Source organism: Lissotriton vulgaris, chromosome 2_1 (assembly GCF_964263255.1).
Source record: "Lissotriton vulgaris chromosome 2_1, aLisVul1.2, whole genome shotgun sequence".
In the NCBI taxonomy this organism is placed as follows: Eukaryota; Metazoa; Chordata; class Amphibia; order Caudata; family Salamandridae; genus Lissotriton; species Lissotriton vulgaris.
This window is the reverse complement of record NC_141687.1, coordinates 475,386,938-475,398,954: the sequence shown is the minus strand read 5'-3', so window position 1 is coordinate 475,398,954 and position 12,017 is coordinate 475,386,938. Positions and strand designations below refer to the sequence as shown.

The window sequence follows — 12,017 nt, the reverse complement described above, 5'->3', positions numbered from 1 at the left end:
GCTGTGAAATTGGAACCCATTGTTCTCCTACACATCTGCGACAGAGTGAAGCTGAAACACATCACGCATCTGCAGAGAAGTCAAAAGACTACAATGCTTTCTTCTGGAAATAAACATCAGCAGGGGGAGCGTGCGTGTGCTGCCATTGAAGGGATGCAGCAAGGGGAAAGGTTTACTCTACGCAGCCAAAAGCCACCCTGGCGCCTGCCCAACCTGAGGGTGTTTTGTTTCCCCCTGGCCGGAGTGAAGTCATGATGGAAACACGGCATGCCAAAAGAGACATAACCTTCGCAGGACCCTTGGAGGGAGGATGCAGGAGTGGTCGCGCTGCACTTTCCACGGGTGGGTGAGGTTTGTGACCTGGGAGTTCTCTTCACCCTACTCCCCCCGGTGGGTGGGGCGTGAGCACAAGGCCGCGTGCAGAGGCGCTCTGGAGCGTCCCTCCGCCCGCCCACCAGAAAGTGGGCGGCTGCTCGGCGTCAAAGCCGGGGCGTGGTTTTTATCGTGTGCGAAGCAAAGTTTGAGAGTCACTACAGAGCGGAGCCGGGACCGCTGACAGCCAGCAGAGGGTGGCTTCGATTTCCTCGAAAACCCCAAAGTCGTTGGACGCGCAACAAACTATTGGGTGGAAAAACTGGACAGGCGCTGGGGGAGATTCTTTCTAAAGTTTCGATTAGAAAAAAGTGCAGTAAGACGCATCAGAAGGTGCAGGAAGAGAGAGGCATCAGAGGGCGCAGTGAAAGGTCCTAGAGGGCGCAGTGAAAGGCTTCGGAGGGCGCAGTGAAAGGCTTCAGAGGGCACAGTGAAAGGCTTCAGAGGGCACAGTGAAAGGCTTCGGAGGGAGCAGTGAAAGGCTTCGGAGAACGCAGTGAAAGGCTTCAGAGGGCACAGTGAAAGTCTTCAGAGGGCGCAGTGAAAGGCTTCGGAGAGCGCAGTGAAAGGCTTCAGAGGGCACAGTGAAAGGATTCAGAGGGCGCAGTGAAAGGCTTCAGAGGGCGCAGTGAAAGGCTGCGGAGGGCGCAGTGAAAGGCTTCAGAGGGCGCAGTGAAAGGCTTCAGAGGGCGCAGTGAAAGGCTTCAGAGGGAGCAGTGAAAGGCTTCGGAGGGCGCAGTGAAAGGCTTCAGAGGGCGCAGTGAAAGGCTTCAGAGGGGACAGTAAAAGGCTTCAGAGGGAGCAGTGAAAGGCTTCAGAGGGTACAGTGAAAGGCTTCAGAGGGCTCAGTGACACCAGGAGCTGTTGTGAGAGACCCCTGTGAAGGTGCAGTGACAAGTATTAGAAAGTCTGCGGTGCCAGCCTTCAGCAGGTGCTGGTGAAGGTAGTTATGGGGGAAGGGGCCATGCAGGCAGAGAGGGTGAGTAGTGGAAATCTGCAACACCCCAGCTCGGAGCCTGAGAGCCAGGAGCTGCAGGTCCCCAGCCCGGCTGAGTCTCCCCGGTCCAGCCCCAGCCCAGGGGCAGCAGACACCATCCAGGATGGGACACACGTGAACGCCATCACTGTGCTCACCCTGCTTGATAAGCTGCTGGTCATGCTGGACTCTGTGCAGGAGAACCAGCTCAAGATGGAGAAGCGGCAGATAGAGCTGGAAGGCTCTGTGAAGGGGATTCAGGGTGATCTGACCAAACTGACCAAGAGCCACACCTCAACCAGCAACGCGGTCAGCAAGCTGCTTGACAAGTCGCGCAAAGTGAGTGCCAACATGCGCGATGTGCGCGAACGCATGGACCGGCAATACAGCCAGGTGAAGAAGCTGGAGAGCAACCACAGTATGCTGCTGAGGAGGAACAACTTCAAGGTGCTCATCTTCCAGGTCAGTGCTAAGCTCATGGTCCCTAATGCATTCGCCCATCCTGCCCAGGAGGGACACGTTCATGGTCTTATCTTCATAAATAGAGCCAAACGCCTGGGGCCAGGTTCATCAATCTTACATGCAACGCAGCAAGTCAACTTGCTTTGTGAGAGGGAGAGGGTAGGAATGTGCTATATTTACCAATAAATGGCACATTCCTGCTCTATGCTTGTGCTGGGGCACAATCTGCTGTCTAGCATCAACACAGGCAGCCTGCCTGGCCCCACGGTGCAAAGGTGCCTGCATTGAAGGCAGGATTGTTATTGTGCAAGGCACACCTTCCTGCACAAAACCAATCCTCCAATGCTTTTTCTTCTTTCTATAGTGTGCTGCATTCTACAGCAAACCTAGAGAGAGGATGCAATGAGGAGAAATAAAGATATTTCTCCTAGATCTACCTCCCCTGGAAAGGCGTAGCATTTTAGTGCATTCCTAGGTTTCAGTCTTGGTAACTCTGGGACTGAGCCAAAATCCTTGGAACAATGTGTGTGAACACCCACGCTCCACCGATCAAATATGTTCCCAGGGGAGAGTAACGTTAGGCAGTGACTTGGTCTGCCTTGCTTACTGCAGATCTACCGTGCAACACAGGGCAATGCGAGGTGGCCTGGCATTGTTTGGTAAATCTGACTCTAATGTTTTGTTGTCCTTGGGACACGAGATGTGATGCTGCGGCAGCTCAATACTATGATAAATCTGCCCCCCCCTGGTGCTTAATATATACACTCAACCTTCATACAATCCCCCGTTCTACGCAGGAGGACCGACTTAATGGTCTGTTCTTCATGGAGCAAAGCTCCTGGTGCTTAATACAAACACCCAACATGTTCAGTAAAAGTAACCTCAGCGAGCTCATCTTCCAAAAGAACACTCGGCCCATGGTCCTCCACCCTCCTGAAAGGTGCTCATTTTCCTAGTAACACTCATTCCATGTAGCAGCCCTACCTGCTGAGGAGGAACAACTTCAGTGTGCAATGCCGGAAGTTCAGCTCATTCTTTTAACAGTGACATGCCCCTTGTCCAGGTGGGGCAAAGCCAGTCCTGAACCCCTACTGCATGGATTCCCCGTTGTATGTACTGTCCATTAGGATAATCTTGAGCGGGTTTTGGTAGCGCCCTGCCGAACCCCTGTTTCAGTGCTCGATGCAAATCCTCCATGTTGTTCGCCCACAAGCGATAAGTACACAGGAGCAGGTTTAAAAGCCCCGTTCGCCACGTTTGCGCTGCCGTTGTGTCACTTTTGTGACGCAGCGGCGCCGCAAAGCCAGCGCCATGCTGCGGGGTATTTACAACGTGACACATCTAGAGAGATGCGTCACGTTGTAAAGCCCTGCGCCACATGTGGCCGTTCCGGCACCAGGGGGGTCGTTCTAAAAGTGGCTGAGTGAAATCTGCAAGATTTCACTCAGTCACTTTTATGGCCATGCTGCGTCAAAACTGTAAGGATTGACACTGCATGTTAGGCATAGGGGCTCCCCGAGCCTTGCTGGAGCTGCGTCGCGCTTGCAACGCAACTCCAGCAATGCGTCACCTTTATGGCATCAGATGCGTCATGCATCTGTCTATTCTTGCCTCATGGTGCCCCGCATTGTAAATGCGGCTCATCCATGTTGGTGCAAGAGATGTCTGCCGTGATGCAGGGATGCGCCAGTTGTTGTAAATCTGCCTCGCAGTGCTCATTTGTCATGTCAGTGCTGGTCCCTCCCTACTGCTCACCTAGAGTAAAACTCTCTCCCCAACCTCAAGAGAAAAAGATTAAAGATTTACATCCCAGCTAAAAAGAAAGATATTCTTTTCAAGTACCCTCCTGCTACTGAGACCTTGATCCATAAAGATTTGGGGCATATTATCAAGGGGGTTTATCTCCGCTTTAAAAGCCAAGAAAGCGGAGATAAAATTATCTCCCTATTACCTAGCTGTTGCTAACACCAGTTAGCGACAGCTAGTAGGAGATAGCTACTATCTTGGGCCCCACTTTGCATGTCAGTGATATTTATCACTAATGATATGCAAAGTGGGCGTGCCAAGATGTTAGCGACTGAAAACAGTCACTAACATTGCTATCTCCTATTACTAACTTTTGGAGATATTTGCACTAAGCGCGAATATCTCCAAAACCTAACACCTGCCCTGAGCAGTTCTTAGCCATGTTATCCAATGGGAGGTGGATAACATGGCTAAGAGCATTAGCTCGGTAATGCATGAATATCGCTGACTTTTCAGCGATATTCATGCATTGCGGCGATTTTTATCGCATTTGCGATAAACCTTGGTAATACCAAGGTTTATTTGCGGTAAAAATCGCCGCAGCGCAGCGGTAAATTTTTGTCTCTAACCAAGCAATAGCGATAATTATCGCTATTGATTGGTAATATGCCCCTTTGTTTTTGCTCTACCTCTTTGCTGCGCGTTTATTTCTTCGTTGGTGTGTTTTTTAAGGTCTCGGGCATATCCTGTCGTTGCCACTTCTGTTACGCACACCTCCCACCTCAAAGTGAGGACATGCCCACATACCCCGTTGTACTAAGATATCGCCACCAAGGGAGCTGCTGACCCCTTCACAGTAACTTAAAATGAAATAGTTTAATTCGACAAATTGTTAGCCACAATCATTCTTGATAGCTCTCGCGCTGGGTGTGCGATGCCGGCCACCCAGCCAGGTTGAAAGGCTGCCAGCTCTGAGAGGCAGCAGCAGGGGCGCTAGGGGTCCAAATAAGGCCTGCGCTCCGGCTCGCACTGGAAGCAGAGGAGACAAAAGAAAGGACACACGTAAACATGTGTTCTCAAAGAAGAACTGTTCCCCTGAAAAAAAGTAACGCCTAATCTCCCTCATACAATTATTATCTCCAGCAATTGGAGGTCTTCTCCTCTTTCCTCAGACAGCTCCCCAGAGCCTCCCATAACATCTTCATTTCGTGTGTTAAACCGAAACCACTTAGGCACCTCGCATGTGGGTATGAATTGTCTTTAAAGTTTCAAAGTCAGTGTGCATTCTAATGTCGGTGAACTCCCACTGCCTCCCCCAAACTCCTGCTGTGCTGCATTATTCTAAATGTCGCGTCGCAATCTTTGATACGTTGTAAATGAAAATACACAATTAACGTAACTCTGTTCCTTGCTATTTTGATGCATGTTTCCAGGGCCGGCTCTAGGCTCATGGTGGCCCTGGGCAGGGAGCATAGGTAGGGGGCCTGGATGAGGGGGTCCGGGTGGGGCGGAGCGCGCAGGCCAGTAAAGAGGGGAGGGGGTCAGGGAGTTTAGAAGTGGAACAGAGCCAGAGGCCGCCAAATCCCTGCCAGGGGCCACCACGCAAATATGTATCCATCCTCAGAGGATTAATATATTAAGGATATATATTGGCGTGGTGGCCCCTGGGGTTTGGTGGCCCTGTGCAGGTGCACAGCTTGCACATGCCTAGAGCCGGCCCTGCATGTTTCATATAAAGTTCATAGCATATCCATTGAAAGTGCTTCAAATGATCATTTTTGCCTTGAAGAGTCGTTGTACACATTCCTCGCATTCCACGTGAAATGTATCTGGAGTTGAACAGGGTTAAAGCTAGAGACAATAAAATCGTTTATGTTTGTGCTTGCCATACCACGTGCTCCCCACCTAGGTTCCTCGCCATTTCTTGTTCTGCCCCCATGGCTTCTGCACACAACCCCCTCCCCTTCACCCCCATGCCCCCCAGGTGATCTTTGTCTGGAAGGTTTCCTATTTATTCTGCCTCGTGTACACAGGATAAACCAAGCTCCATGGCAGTCTTCTCAACTTTGGAATTTCTTACTTATTCTACCTCAGATTCACAGCATAAACCATGTATTATGACCCCTTTCCAGGCTTGGAATTTCCTCTTTTTTCTTCCTCACATACACAGGATTAACCAAGTATCATGACAACTCTCCCAGGTATGGAAAATAGTTGGCTATTACTATGATACAAATTCTAATAGGATTACCCAGCACCCAACATACACCATACAAGCACCCAATCAGTGCGCAATAGAAGGACCTTACCATACACGCTTAGCAGACCTCTGAAATGTTGTAATCAGATCAGCTTTTATTAGATACCTAATTGTACTATATGTCCAGCAACATCCACTGATGTACACCTTTCCAATTGCATCCATACATTTGATTTCCAAATAGAACATGATAGACAGATCTTTGTCATTCATGTGCAGAACATGGGGCCAAAGCCATATTGGGCCCCATTTAGAGGTTTGTGAAAAAGCTTGGTTTCCAGCTGTGGAGCTACAAGTGGCTTCGCCATCAAACATTTTTATTCGCCTGTCCACCACAGGTAGGCTGGCCAAGGCCCTAAAATCGACTTGGCCACCATTGTAGCTACATTTCAGGGTAGGAGGGGCATTTAAGGTATGAATTCACACAGTCTAACACCTCTCAGAGACAACCTGTGTGTATGTGATTAGGGCACGGATTGGGTTAGATTACCCTCCCCCCACACAGCATCATGTTGGGAACACCCTTCACCCTCCAAACCACTTTAGCAACTCCCACATGGGCTAAAGGATAACTTTATGAACTTTCCTCACTGACTGCCACTCTATGCTGCAAAAAATAACAACTGCAGACGTAATACAGACTTTCTAAAGTGCTAAGAGACCAAGTACTAGGCTCTGAGGAATATAAAAGCATGTCATATCAAAAAGAAAAAGGCCAGCTAAAAATCTCGAGCCTGCAGTAGAGCAATTTGAGAGCTCTTTGCAAGCTGGAGTTGCATCTGAACGGGGTTTATACCTTATACATGTTTTAAAAGTTTTTAAAGTGCAACGTACCTAATATAAGCCAAAGGCCAACCTCCTTTTCGCCTCCGAAGTTGCCATACTTTTTTGGGTGTGGAAAGTAAAAGAAAAGTAACCGAAACGTGTAATTGAAACAGGACATATCTCTCTTCCAAACTCCTATTTTGTATGCTAAGACATATATTTAACTCGCTTTGCAGCTAATTATAAAATCGTCATTGTCTGACAGTTGTCTGTGTGGGTGGTTAATGAGTTCTAACCCCACCATGCTAGAAGATTATGTTGTACTCTCAGACAGGACTATACAAAGTTGTCTGGGGCTCATTAGCTGTAGTATTTGCCCCTAAAACATCCCATTGTTTCACCTGAGACTGTCTCAAAATCTGCATTGCCAGTGTTCTTCCCCCACCCACTCAGGGACCTTGGTTCATTTTGCTCTTTGAGCAGTTTGCCATAGATCTGTTGGTGATACCTCAGCATTTAACAGGTAGGTGGTACCTGAGAGCTATACATGAACATTTCTTTTTCATCTATTATCACCTTCGTCAAATACAAAAAAAAAACACAATCTGACAAGTTCATTTGCATGGATAGTTGACTTATTCTCATCTTTTTTTAAATACAAAGCTATTCTATATATTTTTTTAATGACGGTAAGAATGGAAACATATTGGTAAATGTTGAAGAAAAATATTATCGCAGGTCGTACTGACTACAGTTGTCATTTAAAGTAAATTAAATAAAACAGACCCACTTTTTCGTTGTCACCTCTCAAAATACATCACCGGGGCTGCCTATGTGATGTCTGAAGTTTGAAGGGGAAAATACCCGGCCAATTCCAGACACTATTTCCCCACCAAACTCCAGGTGTAGCGGCTTAAATCCCTGGAGCTGGGAATGCTACACATTTGGCTTTGCTGAAGCAGACAGATTCACTTCTTCAGTTTGCTGAAAGCAAAGATCCTTTTGAAATTCTTTTCTGTCAGAGCACAGGCAGTCTGTGGAAACTCCGAGAACAAGTCTCATAAACCAGGTCATTAACTCTTAAATGGAAGGTAGCTCGGGAAATGTTTCCATGACAGGATTTAGCTGGTGCCCTTATCAGAGCTTGTGGATCAGCAGAGAGGAGACATAAAACACTGCCTTTAGAACAACAGGGAAGACATCTTTATGCATCTGAATACTCAACTTGCCAAGAAGTTTAGTTGTGTATTCTCAGTAAACTAAGGGTTCAAATTGAAATGTTTTGACTTGCAAAAGATGTGTTTGTCTTTTAGGTGTAGACGCTCTGACGATCTTAAACAAACACAATGAAAAGTATGTTAATATAAACGAATAGTAATAGGGAGTTTTACTGAAATATTAATACATTATGATAGTTGAGGATATCCCTGTTTCTGTTCAGATCTGAACTCTGTGAGAGTACTAACTAAAGTTGCCCTCCCAAGTGGCCTACTGTCTTTAACATACAGCTTTTATTTAAGGAGGCATACATGTTATCCATGCCATAATGTGCATTTTTCACTTCGAGGGGCATATTTATAAAGAAATGACGCTGCGCAGGGCTGGAAGCAATTAAGCTGCGCCGCGTTATTTAAAAAAATGCAGGGATGCACAGTATTCACAAGAATACGGCACACCTCTGTGTTTTCCCTTGTGCCGGAGTCAAAAAAGCTGCCTAGCGCCAACGAAGACACGCTTGCGCCATGGTGCCTACATTGCAGAGATGATTATTTATGTGCAGGAAGGGACATCTTCCTGCAAACAATCAATCATTAAAGGCGAGTTGCTCCTTCAATGTGTGCTGCAGAATGCAGCACACATAGAAAGAGCAAAAAAAAAGAAATAAAAGTATTTTTCCTTGTTGTGCCACTCTAACGCCTGCTTTTCAAAGGCGTTAGTTTTTGCAGCTACCTCAGATTTACAGATTCTTGCCAGTCTGGGGCAGTGTCAAAAAGCAGGGAGTTTTGCGGTGGAACGCCCACAGCAACACTGAGTGCACTCCCCAATGACACAGAAAACTGCACCAAGGGGTTTGATATTTACAATGCGGTGTTAAGCCTCACAAAGTGGCTGAGGCCTGCATTGTAAATATGGAGTGGGGCTTTGCACCACCGAAGTGACTCAGGGGGCGCAATGCCCTTGTAAATATGCCCCTTTGCATCTAAAACATAAGTTTAGGTAATGGAAAAGTTACCACATTTTTTATCAACTTTTGGAGCCCTTTTCATATTTCATTTCAATATAGGGGGTATAGTTACAAAAAAAATACGCAGCGCGGCACTGCAAGCAAATTATCAGTACTGTGCTGTGTCATCGGGCTGTACCATATTCACAAGGATACTGTGCACCCCTGTGTTTTTGCTTGTGCCAGCATTAGAAAAACTGCGTAGCGCCAAAACAGACATCCTTGCGCATGGTGCAAGGGTGCCTGCGTTGAAGGGATGATTGTTTATGTGCAGTAAGGGACTTTCCTGAACATAAACAATCATTAAAGGCAATTTGCTCCTCCTATGTATGCTGCAGAGTGCAGCACGCGTAGAAAGAGCAAAAAAACGAGGAGGAATACAAGTATTTCTCCCCGTTGGGCCACTCTAATGCCTGCTTTTCAATGGCATTAGTTTTTGGCGCTGCCTCAGACTTACAGATCCTTGCACATCTGGGGCAGTATCACAAAGCAATGGGTTTTGCAGTGGAACACCACAGCAACACTCATTGCACGCCCCTTTGATACTAAAAGCTACATGAAGGGGTACGGTGTTTACCATCCGGTGTTAAGCCACAAAAAATGACTTAGAGTCGCACTGTAAATATGGAGCAGGGCATTTCGCCACCGGAGCGTCATAAAAAGTGGTGCTCTAGTGGTGCAATCCCCTTGTACATATACCCCTATATTTCTCTAACATTTCCTATCTTCCGCAACCTCTCTTGGAAAACAGGGGTGCTCCTGCGCAAGAGGTACATTTGGACTTTTCGTTTGTAATTTAACTGTGCACAGAAGTGTGTGAATTGAATTTACAAACGTCCCCAAACACCCACAATGTTAGATTGATCAAAAGGTGTAAAAAGTCGCATATCTGGAAAGCAGAATTGTAACTCAGTTCTTATATCTTTTCAGAAGTGTGTGACCACCTTATTTCTACTTGTGAACTACATCACTTGGTGAACCTGTTTCCGCAAATGTGGGTGAAAGATTTTGATGAACTACGTTTTTCGCTGAAAAAAACTATTTTTTTTGTGAGAAAAATCATTGTAGAAAAAATGGCTCCAGTCCTGTGACAAAGCTGGGTAAAGTAGACAAACTTCGCAACTTCACGTTCAAAAGTTGTTTTTGTTTGTATAATATATAATTGTGTGCTCCCAGGCAGTAGCCTAAACTTATTCTGCCAACAAACTACTCTCTGGGCATATGTCCAGCCACAGGATGACCCAGTTACTAAGACTGGGACACTCTGTGTCGGGAAACCATCACCTGAAGTGCCAACAGGAACAGTGCAGGGTGGAGGTGCAGCTCAAAAATGAAAGTTCTATTGCCGTGGTAGGACAAAGTCTCACCGAGCAGGGGCTGTGTAAAGAAAAGGGATGCAGCAGGGGATGATGGTGGTGACGGAGGCCATGCCGGGGGACAGGTGCCAAGCTGCTACATTCCGCTGGCTGCCACTTGCCGCCTTAGATGCAGCAGGAACAGCTTCCCGATGCTGCAAGTGGCTGCTGAAGATGGCCTTATTTCAATGCTTCACAAGCATCACATTTTGCGAAGCTTGTGCATTTTAAAGCAGACGCGTTGCCCAACTTGGGAACTTCGCGCACCTCTGATCTTAATTCAGTAAACATGTTTCCTAACATTAAGTAAGGAAAGGGCATGCAGTTCAAAGCTCAGTGTGTGTGGTGGCATTGAAAGGTTTACTTTAATGTGTATGTACAGACGGTATATTTAAGGAAAATGTGCGAAAACCCACACTCAGTGAGAAATCTTGTACAACACAACTCCATGACTTCGGCTTTACCTGGGCTGACAAGTAAAATGGTGCCCCCCAAGCACTTCCATTGATGGCAACTTAGAGAGCAATGCCATGTTTAGTAGCTGAAAATTCAATTCCATTCTTAGGTGTGCTGGAATAAAAAAAAGGGGGGGGGGGAAGGGCATTGCTCTCTAGGAATGGAATTGAATTTTCAGCTACTAAAGATGATCTCTGAGTCAGAGAGAAGAAATACATATAAATGCCAACAAAGATGGGTTCAGTAGAAAGCCCAGCGGTTTACCAGAGAGTCATCGTGCGCGGGCTCCTGCCACACTACCACCTCGAACTCCGCTGCCATGCTGCGGTTAGATGACGGACAACAAGGCCCGGGGAGGCGGCCCTCTCTCCCTAGGGTAGGCTGGCTGACGCCTTTTGCATTAGCATGCCTGCTTCCGTGATCCGGTTCTGAGTGTGCCCTGCCCATGGGCTGTGTTCACCTCAGAACAGGAGTGTTATTGTAACATGGCGAGCAATCGGATACACTGGCATCTTAATGTTCAATAACAACCCGATACCCGAGTCCCCTCCCTGACAATAGGGGAGAGCTGGAGGCCCTTTTCCGTTTCTGAGACTCAATCCTGCTGCCGCTCGTCTTTGAACCTCATTGTGTTGTGTCAATGCCGGACAATAACCTTGTAAAAAAGTGACAGAAAGGAGCTCTTTCTATCACCACAGCGGCGCTCCTTCACACAAGGCCTGCCATTATTTGAAACATTTCCTAGATTACTGGAGTCAGATGTACCAACAATCGCATAGCAACATACGAATCAATTTGCATTACCTTCTCTTTTAGCATTTGAATGAAGTTTGCTTTTCAGAAGTTGTAGCAAGAAGGGTGTGGTTGAACATCACAAAACCCTGCATTTGGCGCCTGTGTAATCCCATACTCAACACTTGATATCTCCCAGACAATTTCAAATTACACATTTTTGTTTAGAAAAAAGTCTCAAAAACAACCCTAGAGCAAGCTTAAGTCGAACAATTCAGTGTTTTTCTTCACTCCCTCAACATCCATGTGTTTACATATACACGTATGCATTAAAATGAGCAGCTACATGCACAAACCACACACCATGTTCAATGTGTCACACTTCACGCAGACACATGCAAGCATGGATGTTCAAACTACACATAACTGGACAGAAAAATAGCATATAGACATGCATACATAAAAATAAACACAAAACACAGCGAAAAACAGAAAAAACAAAAGCTGCCCCGACCAAAATGCTCAAACCAGCCCTGCTACACTCCTCACCTTGCACTTACTGTCTTTTCTTTCTTTCTTTCTTTCTTTCTTTCTTTCTTTCTTTCTTTCTTTCTTTCTTTCTTTCTTTCTTTCTTCCTCCCCTCTGTCTCCTCCGCCTCTCTAGTAGCT

General features: G+C 46.6%; 1 protein-coding gene across 2 annotated transcripts in view; it reads left to right on the top strand.

Annotated features, from left to right (window-relative positions):
* Positions 1–488: 488 nt before the first annotated feature.
* CAVIN2 (caveolae associated protein 2) overlaps positions 489–12,017 on the top strand; it is a 127,582-nt gene continuing 116,053 nt past the window's right edge. Inside the window, exons 1-2 of one of the 2 annotated variants that reach the window (XM_086955394.1) lie at positions 493–1,117; positions 1,191–1,810. In XM_086955394.1, the coding sequence (XP_086811520.1) occupies positions 1,322–1,810 (489 nt within the window). In that variant the 5' untranslated portion in view covers positions 493–1,117; positions 1,191–1,321. Of the gene's footprint in view, positions 1,811–12,017 lie in introns of both variants that reach the window. The other variant, XM_086955393.1, reaches the window with a different exon arrangement.